Source organism: Nicotiana sylvestris, chromosome 11 (assembly GCF_000393655.2).
Source record: "Nicotiana sylvestris chromosome 11, ASM39365v2, whole genome shotgun sequence".
Lineage (NCBI taxonomy): Eukaryota > Viridiplantae > Streptophyta > Magnoliopsida > Solanales > Solanaceae > Nicotiana > Nicotiana sylvestris.
The window spans coordinates 110,531,212-110,543,100 of NC_091067.1; the positions used below are offsets into that span (position 1 = coordinate 110,531,212).

Below are 11,889 nucleotides of genomic sequence, written 5' to 3' on the forward strand. Positions count from 1 at the left end.
ATCTATCAGGTTTTGTGTGGCATTGTGTCATTTTCTTTCTCTGTGGTTATGGTAATGCACTTTGGGAACTTGATGTCAGATTTTTCGCAGTTATTGATTTTGAGTAGGGTGGATCGAGGCATATTATATGGCCAGCATTTGGATAGGTTCACGCATTGTAGCAGAGTTATGTTGAGGTATGAACCTTTGTGTTAGATTCATGTGATGGTTCTACGGCATGTGATGGATTTTCAGCATTTCGTTGTGGCAGTACTTGTTGAGCTTGTGAGACGATTCTCTTGTTTGAGTCATTTTCCATGTTTGAGTACATTTGGAATATTGCTTATTGGTGCACGGATTGCACGGGTTGTGGCTTTAGATTGTAATGATGTGTCATGTCACTAAGTAGTCGTGTTGATAAGATGAGGCCATTGTACCAAGAATGAATACTATCGAAATTGATTACAGTATAGTTGGAAGGATAATATTGAAAGTCGGCTTAGAAATTTGCTATAGTTCTTGTCAAAGGAGAGTGAGCTCCATGACTTATTGATCTGATAAATGGTTATGAGTTTCTATGTGCTAATTTCATCCTTGGCAGTGTACGAAGGCTTTAGAACGAGGCTTTGTTTGATAAGAGATTTAATACCCGCATTGGGTTGTTTTGGGCAGCTATTGTGATTAATCGCTATGAGTATTTGAGTTAGGTGGTATGTCATTCGATTGCATATTGGGTTGTAGTTACAGCTTGATACAGCTTGTTCAGACTTATACAGTGTGTAAATGCGAGATTCTGATTTTATAGTAAATTTCGGATGTTGGAGATTGGATTCCAAGGCTTATGGGCTACGGTTGGAGTAGTGATCTTCAGTTATGTTGTGTTGTCGGACCTATATGGGATAGGGTGACGTGGGATCACCCCGGATATGTGCGTGGTAAGGTTACACTACAGCTTGAGCATTTTAGGAACAACTTTGGGCACGTTCGAGGACAAACGTATGTTTAAGTAGGGGAGGATGTAACGACTCGACCGGTCGTTCTGAGCAATTGCACTTCGCTCGATAGTTTTCGAGCATGAGTAGCTCCGTATGATATATTATGACTTATGTGAATCGTCGGTTTTGGTTTTCAGGTATTTCGGAGTCAGTTTGGAAGAATGAAATTCAAAGTTTAAAGCTTAAGTTTAAAGATTGACGGGATGTTGACTTATGTGTAAACGACCCCGGAATAGAATTTTGATAATTCCAATAGCTCCGTATGGTGATTTTGGACTCAGGAGCGTGTTCGGAAATTTTTTTTGGAAGTCTGTAGTTTAGTTAGGCTTGAAATGTCTAAAACAAAAATTTAAGTTTGGAAGTTTGACGAGGAGTTGACTTTTTGATATCGGGATCGAAATTTGATTCTGGAAATTGGAATAGCTCCATATATCATTTATGACTTGTGTGCAAAATTTGGGGTCAATCGGACATGATTTGATAAGTTTCGGCATCGGTTGTAGAAGTTTGAGGTTTCTAGCTCATTAAGCTTGAATTGGTGTGCGATTCATGTTTTTGTTGTTGTTTGATGTGATTTGAGGGCTCGACTAAGTTTGTATGGTGTTTTTAGGACTTGATGGTACCTTTGGTCGAGGTCCCGGGGGCCTCGGGTGTGCTCGGAGGTGAGTTTTGAGTGAGTCCGAGCATTCCGGCACTCTGATATTATTCTGGTACTTTTGGAAGTGCGGACCGCAGTAGAAATAATGTGCAGCCACACATCAAGGAGTTCTGCAGATTTGTCGGTCCGACTTCAGAAGCTTATATCTTTTGATCCACAAGAAAATTGTAGCCCTTCGTATTTAGTTTCCAGAAAGGTAAAGAAATCATCATTTGGACATCTGTAGAGAAAGTTATGGCCAATTTACTGAAGTCTGGTAGTAGAGAAGCTGTGAAGTGCGGCCGCACAATTTTTGTGCGACCGTAGGACTTGGAAAGGTGCGGCCGCACTTGGAAATGTGCGGACGACACATTGGGAAAGTCAAAGGGTGTACTATATAAACGAGGCTTAGGGTATTATTTCACATTTTGGACCTTGGGAGCTCGGTTTGTAACAATTTTCTGTAGTTTTTTTCAAGAAATTCATCGAGGTAAGTGATTCTAACTCAAATTTGGTTAATATGCATGAATATATCATTGTTTTCATCATTTAATTAGTATTTTGAGATGAAAATTGGGGGTCTTGACCTAAAGTTTCATAATATGAATTTTTGAGTTTTGAACAACGATTTGAAGTCGGATTTGAGGAAAACTAGTATAGTTAGACTCGTGATTGAATGGGTTATTGGATTTTATTAGTTTTGTCGGGCTCCGAGGTGCGGGCCCGGGTGTGGTTTTTGGCCGGATTTGAGATTTGATTTGGGATTCTATCTTTATCAATTATAATTGATTCTTTGGACTTTATCTGATGTATTTGAGTTGTGTTTGGATAGTTTTGAGCCGTTCGGAGGTTGCTACGCGTGGGATGGCATTTTTGGAACATTGCTTGGATTGCTCGGTATTGGGATTGGCTTGTTCAAGATAAATAGCTCTTCTAAACTTAGTGCTGAGGGTATGAAACCTCAAATTACGTGTTGTATGATTGGTATTAATGTGACACACATGCTAGGTGACGGGCGTATGGGCGTGCGCCCTGTGAATTGTGACTCTGTTATTCCCATGGCACTGTTTAGTGATTTTATTTTGTTGATATCTGTGTTGTCACCATGTGATTAAGTAACTGAGTTGTCAATCATGATAGATATCATGTTTAGGCTTTATATTGATATTGTTAGGACCCATAGTGGTCGTTTCTTGCTGTCATCTTACTGATTTTATTGATATTTCGTACTCAGTCATATTCATGCATTCATATCATATCTCAATCTCAGTTGTTGTTTATTGATACATCATATCATTGTTGTCGGGGTAGTTTCATGACATTGTGAGCCCTGAGTGAGACTGGAGAGATTGATGACTGAGTAAAACCAAGGGCCTAATTGTGGGTTATTGATACTATATCATGTGAGTTGTCCGTACAACACGTGAGTTGTCCGTGCAGTACGTGGGTTGTCCTTGCGGATTCTGATATTGAGACTATAACACATGAGTTGTCCGTGCGGATTCTGATATTGATACTATAGCGCGTGAGTTGTCCGTGCAGATTATAGCGTTTGGGCTGAAGGAGCCCCTCCGGAGTCTGCACACCCCCAATGAGCACAGTCGACTATGTGTGTGTGTGTGTGCATATATATATATATATATATATATATATATATATATATATATATATATATATATAGATCGGGTTGTACGTTGCAACGAGTATTGTACAGTGCTGAGTGATTGAGTGTGCTGAGTATTGAGCACGATAAGAGATAATGTGAGACAGTGATATTGAGTACCCTGAGAGTGTGAGTACATGAATTCATTACTGAGAGGTATTGCATTTGACATACGTACTTGAGATACATGCATAGAGATGCATTTTCCTTTTGCTGCCCGATTTTGGTGACATTCATGACTTTACCTGTATCTTGACATGTAGGCATAGAGATGTACTTTCCTCATGCTATCTGAAAATGAAATATTTACTTGATGAAAAGTTTTTGGGAAAAGTTACCGTTTTTAAACTTACTCATATTTTTGACGATTTCGGTAAAGGATTTGAATTTTCACTGATATACTTGAAAAGTGGAAATGTTTCAAAAACTATGAAAAGGCTGAGCATTTATCGCTGAGCTACTTCTAGATTTACTTGCTTTACACTGTTAGGAACTATTATTAGTTATTGATGTTGGACCCGATCTATGTTCTAGCTCGCCACTACTTTCAACCTAAGGTTAGGCTTGTTATTTATTGAGTATATGGGGTCGGTTGTACTCATACTACACTACCTGCACATTGCATGCAGATTTTCGGATGCCGATGTTGTTGTGCATTGCGGGAGTTGGATTCGAAGGTGTATCTGCGTCCCTGTTGTAGATGCCTCTTGTTCATGGTAGCCTTAGATTAAAAAAACTCTGTTTATGTATTTTTCAAACAGAAGATGTATTTACTTCATATCAGCTTTGTAAATTCTATTCTTAGAAGTTCATGATTTGTACTACCAGTTATTGGAAAATGTATAAGATTCAGATGACTTATTTGTTTAATTGTCTTATTAATATTATTGAACCTGCATAGTTATTAATTTGCTTACCTAGCGGGTTGAGTTAGGTGTCATCACGACTAGTGAATTTTGGATCGCGACATTATCAATCTAGATACAACATAATTTATATAGAAACTTGTTATTATAAAGTTAATAAAATTTGAAATTATCAATAATCATCAATCAAAATTTCCGATTAAATAATTATTTCAATAAAATAAAAAATGATGGAAATAACAGTATAGCAGGTCATTGAGTTCACTACTATGATCAAGACATCAACCTACAAAGTACTCCAATTAGTACTAATGTAATACGATTGCAACAATAAAAGAAGAGATTTAAAAGGGAAGAAGAAAAATGTCAGGAATTATAAAGTTAGAATACCATTATTTATAATGGACTAAGAATATGGCTTCACGTTGAAACAGAAATTTGAGAAGATGACAGAAACGGAATAGGTCTTCCTTTTTTCTTAATAGATACATATTTGAAAAGAAAAAAAAAAGAATATTAAAAGTCATTTGGTAATTATATGTGCAATTATCATCAATTCCACCTCTCCTTCGAGAATCGGAGAGTGTAATTACTCCCTCTCAATTACACTTAATTTCATACTAACAATAATTATTTGGCCAAACAAACAAATCAAACCGTATAATAGCACTTAATTACACCTAAATTCAATACATGGCGGCTTTCTAAACATGCTCTAAAAGTACGTTCAAGTATGTGGTGAATTCTAATATTATATTGGAGGTTGGAGGACTACTTTTTCTTTTTTGGGAAACATGAATATTTACATTAATACTAAAGATGTTCAGTAATATACCATTTCAAGGAAACATCACTTAAGACACTTGAACCAAAAAAAAAAATCACCTAAGACATTTTAACTGCCAAATTCAGCCATCTTAATCAAAACATTATTCGAAATAAGTCTAAAAAAATATGTTGATACTAATTAATCACGACATAAAATTTCACATAAAAATAATCTAGTTTTTGGTTAGCTGCATAAAGAACAAATAATAACCACATAATTAACATAGCATTTGGTTGGGTATATAAGAAAAAAACTAATCATCAAATTACTGAACAATCTGTTTGGCAGTATTAGATAATAGTTGTATTAAGTTGTACGAAATAGAATGTAGAACAAGAATACGTGTATTAATAATATAAAAATTATATTATTTAAAGAAAAAAATTTGGTAACAATCTCAATATTTTTGCCACTGTTAATAAATATAACCGAATAAATAAGTTACTTATCACTTTTACCATATTGCTAATTACTAATTATCATCAAATTAATTACCTAATAAGTAGCCTAATTATCTTAATAATTTTGAAATTAACCTGCATAAAACTTTGAATTTTATTTAAAAGAGGGGTAGTCTAAAGTTTTTTTCTTAATTTAGAGGAAAGGTCTCCAATTTTCTTTAAAATTTCTCCATTTATTTTTTCTAAATTCTAAACAATTTTATAGGAGTAGGATTTTGAAAAGGCATATACCTCTAGGGTTTCTTGAATAACCCCATATATAAATTCCCACTATTGTCTCTCTTCAGACCCTCTTTCGTTACAGCCTCATACTCTCTCTTCCACAGTCGCAAATCTCAATTCCTTTTAACTCTTCAACAATGGCTGTAACCTTCTCAGATCTCCACACTGAATCTGGTCTCAAGTCCGTTAACGACCATCTTTCCGGAAAAACTTATATATCCGGGTAAATATTTCAGATACTTACAGTGTGTTAATTTCTTGAAATTTTTTATTTTGATCTTTTTTGACCCTTTTTTGTTTTGTTGCAGAGATCAATTGACAAAGGACGATATTAAGGTATATGGGGCAGTTTTGGAACAACCCAGTTCAGATCTATACCCCAATGCTAGCCAATGGTACCAAGCTGTTTCTGCAAAACTTGCGTCAAGGTATAATTTTTGATTTTTCCAATTGTTTGCCGCTGAAAGTTCAAATCTTTAGTGGGTATTTTATTGTCTTTGCGACTAATGATGAATGTTGGCGATTAGTTTTCCTGGAAAAGCTGTGGGTGTGAGAGTTGGAAGCCAAGCTGCTCCTGCTGAAGCTGCTCCAGCTAAGGAAGCTGCTAAGGTAATTAATTTCATGTTTAAGTATGTATTTTTCTGGCATTGGCCACCTTTATTTTGCTTATACCATGTAGAGGAGATCTGTGGCAATAAGTTTAATTTGCAATTAATTTTATCCAAAGTAATTTGTGTGTTGGAGAAATAGGTTTGATATTAAATATCAAGATCCAAAATTTGTTCTAATAATCTCTAGGGATGTTTATTATATTTGAGGATAAGAGTATGTTAAATCAATGAAAAGATTCACATGTTTTTTGAATGTTGCCTAAGTAAGATTTAAGTCTTGTTGTGACAATAAAACTCCATCAATTGACATTGATTTTGTTTTTCTGTTGACTGTATTGAGAACAGTTGGTGAAAAAGACCCCTTAAGTTTTTTTTTTAAAAGACAAAAGACCTTGTTTCGTTCTAGAAGTAATCAGTGGACTTTAATTTAAAGAGACACTTGGTCTTTTAAGAGAAAAGGGCTCCTAAGTTTTTTTTCATAAAGTAAAGAGACACTTTTAGGATTTAAGGTTTATGAGGTTGGACTACATATTTTAAAAGTCCCCAGGAATTTCTTTTATCTACACAAAGGCCTATAGATACGGAAGCCAAAAAGTCTACCAAGAAAGGAAATCCCTAGTTTTTCAGCTAGCCTAGTTTTGTACAAACAGCCACACGTCGTCTTGAATAACCCTAGATTTTTTATTTATGCTAAAACAACACAAGTTATTTAAACTCTATAGTTTGTTTTATACAAGTAATATGCAAACACACATTCTTTGTATAAGAAGCCACATGTTGTTTAAACAAGCCAAGGAGTAAACAACCATGAGTTGTTTAGGGTTGTTTAAACTACCTGTGGCTGTTTAATGAACTACCCTATCTGCAAAAATCTTGAAAAATAGGATTCGACCAACAAAATAAAAGAAGAAAAGGTTAAATATTTTAAAAAAAATAGCCAAATTTCAGTTCAGATCTGGTTGTGAGAGCCTTTTATAAAAGAAGAGGAAGAGGAAGAAGAAGAGGAGAGAGGGAATGACGGGTTTTGGGATTTCAAATTTGTGGTATTAGGGGTTGAGTAATGAGATCTTATTATATATGAGGATAACCAAAAACTTTCCGAAAAAGATTATCTCACTTCCCTACATAAAATCTCAAATTTGAAATTCCTGTTCTTTCTCCTCTCCTTCCTCATCACCCTCTTCTTCGGGCTCCTTTCTTCTTCTTCTTCCTCCTCTTTGTTTACTTCTTCTCTCTCTTCTTCATCCCCTCCTTCCTTATTTGGAACTGTGAGAGGAAGAAGGGTGGGATTTGGGGAGGTGAGAGAATGGTTTAAACAACCCTAAATAACATGTCGTTGGTTAGTATAAAAAATGTGGTTGTTTAAACAATCACAGGCTGTTTAAACAAACCACAAACAACCTCTGATTGGTTGTTTTAATTTAAACAACTTGTGGTTGTTTAAACAACCCGTGGCCTTGGTGTAAGTAAAATAACTTTTGGGCCTTTAGGTCTAAATGGGATCAAACCATATTAACCCTTTATCTTAAAAGTGTCAGCCGTCTTTTCTATTTAAAGAGCCCTTAGCTTTAAATGTCTTTTCCCTTTTCTGGGCAATATTTTTAGAGATGTGTTGAATTTAATGGAAAATAATAAAAAAGAAGAGGATAATATTGATGAGGCAGTGAGATGACTTCCACTACAGTGGCACCCAGTACATCAAACCAAAAACAAACTAGTCAAAATTACCTTGAAGGGTTTGTAGATTTAAGGCAGTTCATCAAAGGAAATGACAATATATAGTACATAAGATTAAATTGACACTATTTTTCTGAAAACTACCACGTAAGATCTCTTATATTGCCTACCTATTTTGTAGTTAGACATCTAAGGATGTGTTTGTATGGGCTCTTTGTCTTTGAAGACCTCCTTGTATATGGTATGCATATTTTACAAACACATAATTCATACAAACTAAATAAAGTATGTGCCAGCTGCACTGCTCAGGAGTTACGTTCCAAGAGCTTTGACCTGCCAATCTTACTCTTTAGTTGACCGATTTACTTTATCATGTAGGACTGTTATAGTGGATAGTGTTCATTCATTTAGTAAGGAACTGTTGATTTTGTCTACGTTCAAGTGTAGTTTGACACATTGGATGTCTGCAGGCTGCCGATGATGACGACGATGATGATATTGATCTCTTTGGAGAAGAGACAGAGGAGGAAAAGAAGGCAGCAGAAGCAAGGGAGGCTACTAAGGCATCTACCAAGAAGAAAGAGAGTGAGCTTTGACATTTCCTTCTCAATTGCTTTTCATAATAATACAATACACAATTACTTTGATATGTGCAAGACATTTACCTTATAAAGTGATTGCCTGAATAAAAAAGGAAGATAAGAGGCAGTGCAAGGAAAATGCATAACATTTCAGAACTGGAATATAGAAGGAAAATATATTTTAGCTCAATTAAATCTTCAATCAGCTTAATTCTGTTGTATTCTTTCTTTTGCAGGTGGAAAGTCATCCATTCTTTTGGACGTTAAGCCTTGGGATGATGAAACTGACATGAAGAAACTGGAGGAGGCTGTTCGCAGTGTTCAGCAAGAAGGGCTTACTTGGGGAGCATGTATGACTTTTTATTTCCATTGCACACTCTTTAACCGTGCTCTAACTGATTATATATTAGCATTTGGTTACTGACAAATCTGTTCTTGCCGTCTCTTTGACAGCCAAATTGGTCCCAGTTGGCTATGGGATTAAGAAATTGCAGATTATGCTCACCATCGTGGATGACCTTGTCTCGGTGGACACTCTCGTTGAGGAAAAACTAACAGTAGAGCCTATCAATGAATACGTGCAGAGCTGTGATATTGTTGCCTTCAACAAAATATAAGTTCAATGCAACAAGGAACTTCCTATCTTGGCTTGAGCCTTGTTCAGGCTGTAATTTTGCTAGTTTTTGAGTTCTGATACTTTATATTTGTTTCTTCTAGCATTTTTATCCTTCATCTTCTGGTCAACCGTGTTTAGTGGTGAGAATGGGTATTTAAGTTACTTCAATGTTACTCTTTCTCAATTGAATTTTAATATTAAACATGTCTCAATTTTCACAAAAAAAAATCACCTCAAGTTATGCCTTTTTTGTTGATCTTGTTTGCCATTTTGATTAGATTAGGTACATTATTATGACAAAGCTATGGTCTACTTCAATATCCCTCTTAATATGGGTAATATGTATGAATCATGTGAGAAACTGAGAATATGTTCGGGCAAATACAGTCTAAACGTAATATAAATTGCTGGGAAAAAGGTCATATCTATTCCTCTACTTTAGTATATTGTCCACATTTATCCCTAGATTTACTATTGGTCCAAATTGTCCATGTTTATTCCTAACCCTAACGGTTATCCACTGTGGCGAAGGACTACCTCAATAAAAAATGACACATAATTAAATAATCCACCCCTTTTCTTTCTTAGTGGGCGTTTGAATATAAGAATTGTAAAATTCCAAAATAGAGGGAAAAAAGTTATTTGAAATTTATAGTTGTAAAATTCCAAGATAGAGGGAAAAAAGTTATTTGAAAAAAGTTATTTGAAATTTATAGTTATGTTTGGACATAAATATAATTTTGGGTTGTTTTTGAAGTTTTGTGAGTGAAAATTTTAAAAAACAAACTTTCTGAAGTTTTTTAAATTTTCAAAAATTTTCAAAATACATTTTCAAGCGTTTACGAACAATCGCCGATTACAGAAAAAAGTGAAATTTTTGTGAAAAAAAAGAAAAAATTTCTTATGTCAAACGGGCTCTTAATATTTTGTTTTCATTCTAAATTTTAGTTCTTTTTTCCCTACCATCGGAACCCCTCTTCTCCCTTGCCCTCCACCATTACAGTAGGCAATAAAATTTCGCCGGAAAAAATGGTCATTTTCGGTGCCGTGAGAGTAACTGGCCAGGTCACCTCCAGAAAACAATCTATCTCTCTCTCCCTCCTACTATATCCGCCTGCAATCTACCGGAAATTACCCACCACCACTAAAAACCAGATCCGTCTAAATACCACAGGAATCCATCAGATCCCAAAACTCTTTGACCACGATTCACCTTCCATGAATATGGTTGATTTGAACAATACTATACAGTTTATTAACCAAGCCACCATTAAAGTGAGTAATAAAATTTCACCAGAAAAAGGGGTCTCTCTCTCCATTAGCAGTAGCCGGCGCCGACGAGACCAATTGGTCGACTAACCACGGCAAAAACCAGCACTAATCCCGTCTCTGTTATCTCTCTGTTGGAGGAAACTATATGGGGCACTTCTTTACTATGCTACTATAATCTCGTTTACTGTTTCTTCCGCATGTCGCCGACCGTCCTCCGCCATTGCAAAACCCCTCGTAATTTCTTTATTTTTGGACTTACACACAACCCTTCTCCCGAATTTTCTCAATCACAACGGGCGCACAATTTTGTTGATAAAAATTAATCTCGTTTGGTCTTTAAGTTAGAAGAGAAACACCTGAAAATTGAAAGGTAGTTTTGGTAAAACCCAGGTGGTGGTACATGAAATATTTAGAGAAGTAATGAAAATGTGTAGTAAATAGTTCTTGTGTGTGGAGAGTTTTGATACAGATCGAAGGAATTTACTGGAGCATTTCGTGGTGGAAAAGATGAGGCTAATATAATTAGGGGAGGGAAAGGGATCAAATGGTAGGAAAAGAAAAAGAGAAAAAGAAGTAAAATAATAAAAAGAAGAGAGATTTAGAGTTAATTATGTGGATTATCTAATTAGGTGCATTTTTTTTATTGAGGGGGTCCTTTGCCACAGTGGACAACCGTTAGGATTGGGGATATTTTTATTTATAAAGACGTATTTGGACCGATAGTAAAACTAAGGATAAACGTGAATGTTTTACTAAAGTAGCGGGACAAATCTGGCCTTTTTCCCTAAATTGTTTCCATAACAAACAGCCCAACTATAATGATCGTGAATAGCACTGAACTTACACTCCACCAACACCAAGCGACCATCTCGTCCACCATAATCTTAACTCGTGTCAGTACAAACTGGAGTCATTTATTCAATATTGCATTTCATAATTTAATCTCAAAACGTTCGATGAAATCTAAAATATAAAACAAACCAAAGCTTAACAACTATAAGTCAAGTACAAATAAAACCAAAAGAGCTACTCACATGAAGCAAACACTAGAAGCACGTCTGGATCACGAAGGTGCATATGCAGTCAAAAATATTATTTTCCTGAAACATATGATATTAGCATATCGTCAAGTATCACTATAAAATTGACATATATATCAAACTCATAGCTCATACACTAGAACTTGTAGCTTTATGAAATATTTTAATGATGACAAAAGGTAAAGTGTTAACAACTGAAATTGTTTCTATGGCAGGACAAGTGAAATATATGAAGAAGTCTAAGTTATGTAGAATATCAAAGAGTTGGATGATCCAACATGAAGAAGAGATAAGTCAGATAAAGGAAATGGAGTCCAGCTGAAGTAGTCGAAACAGAAGAACTAGAAAATTGGGTCAATTACCGCATATAACAATTGTTTCAAAACACTTTTCATTAACTGACTGCCAACTTATAAATTTGCACGGTAAAATCATGGTTT

General features: G+C 35.4%; 1 protein-coding gene across 1 annotated transcript; it reads left to right on the forward strand.

Moving 5' to 3' along the window:
• The first annotated feature begins 5,675 nt into the window (after positions 1 to 5,675).
• Positions 5,676 to 9,365, forward strand: LOC104246112 (elongation factor 1-beta-like). The gene is made up of 6 exons (XM_009801861.2): positions 5,676 to 5,875; positions 5,961 to 6,080; positions 6,180 to 6,261; positions 8,411 to 8,525; positions 8,758 to 8,871; positions 8,975 to 9,365. The coding sequence occupies exons 1-6, from the start codon at positions 5,790 to 5,792 to the stop codon at positions 9,136 to 9,138; spliced, it is 681 nt and encodes a 226-aa protein (XP_009800163.1). The 5' UTR covers positions 5,676 to 5,789; the 3' UTR covers positions 9,139 to 9,365.
• Positions 9,366 to 11,889: the final 2,524 nt, after the last annotated feature.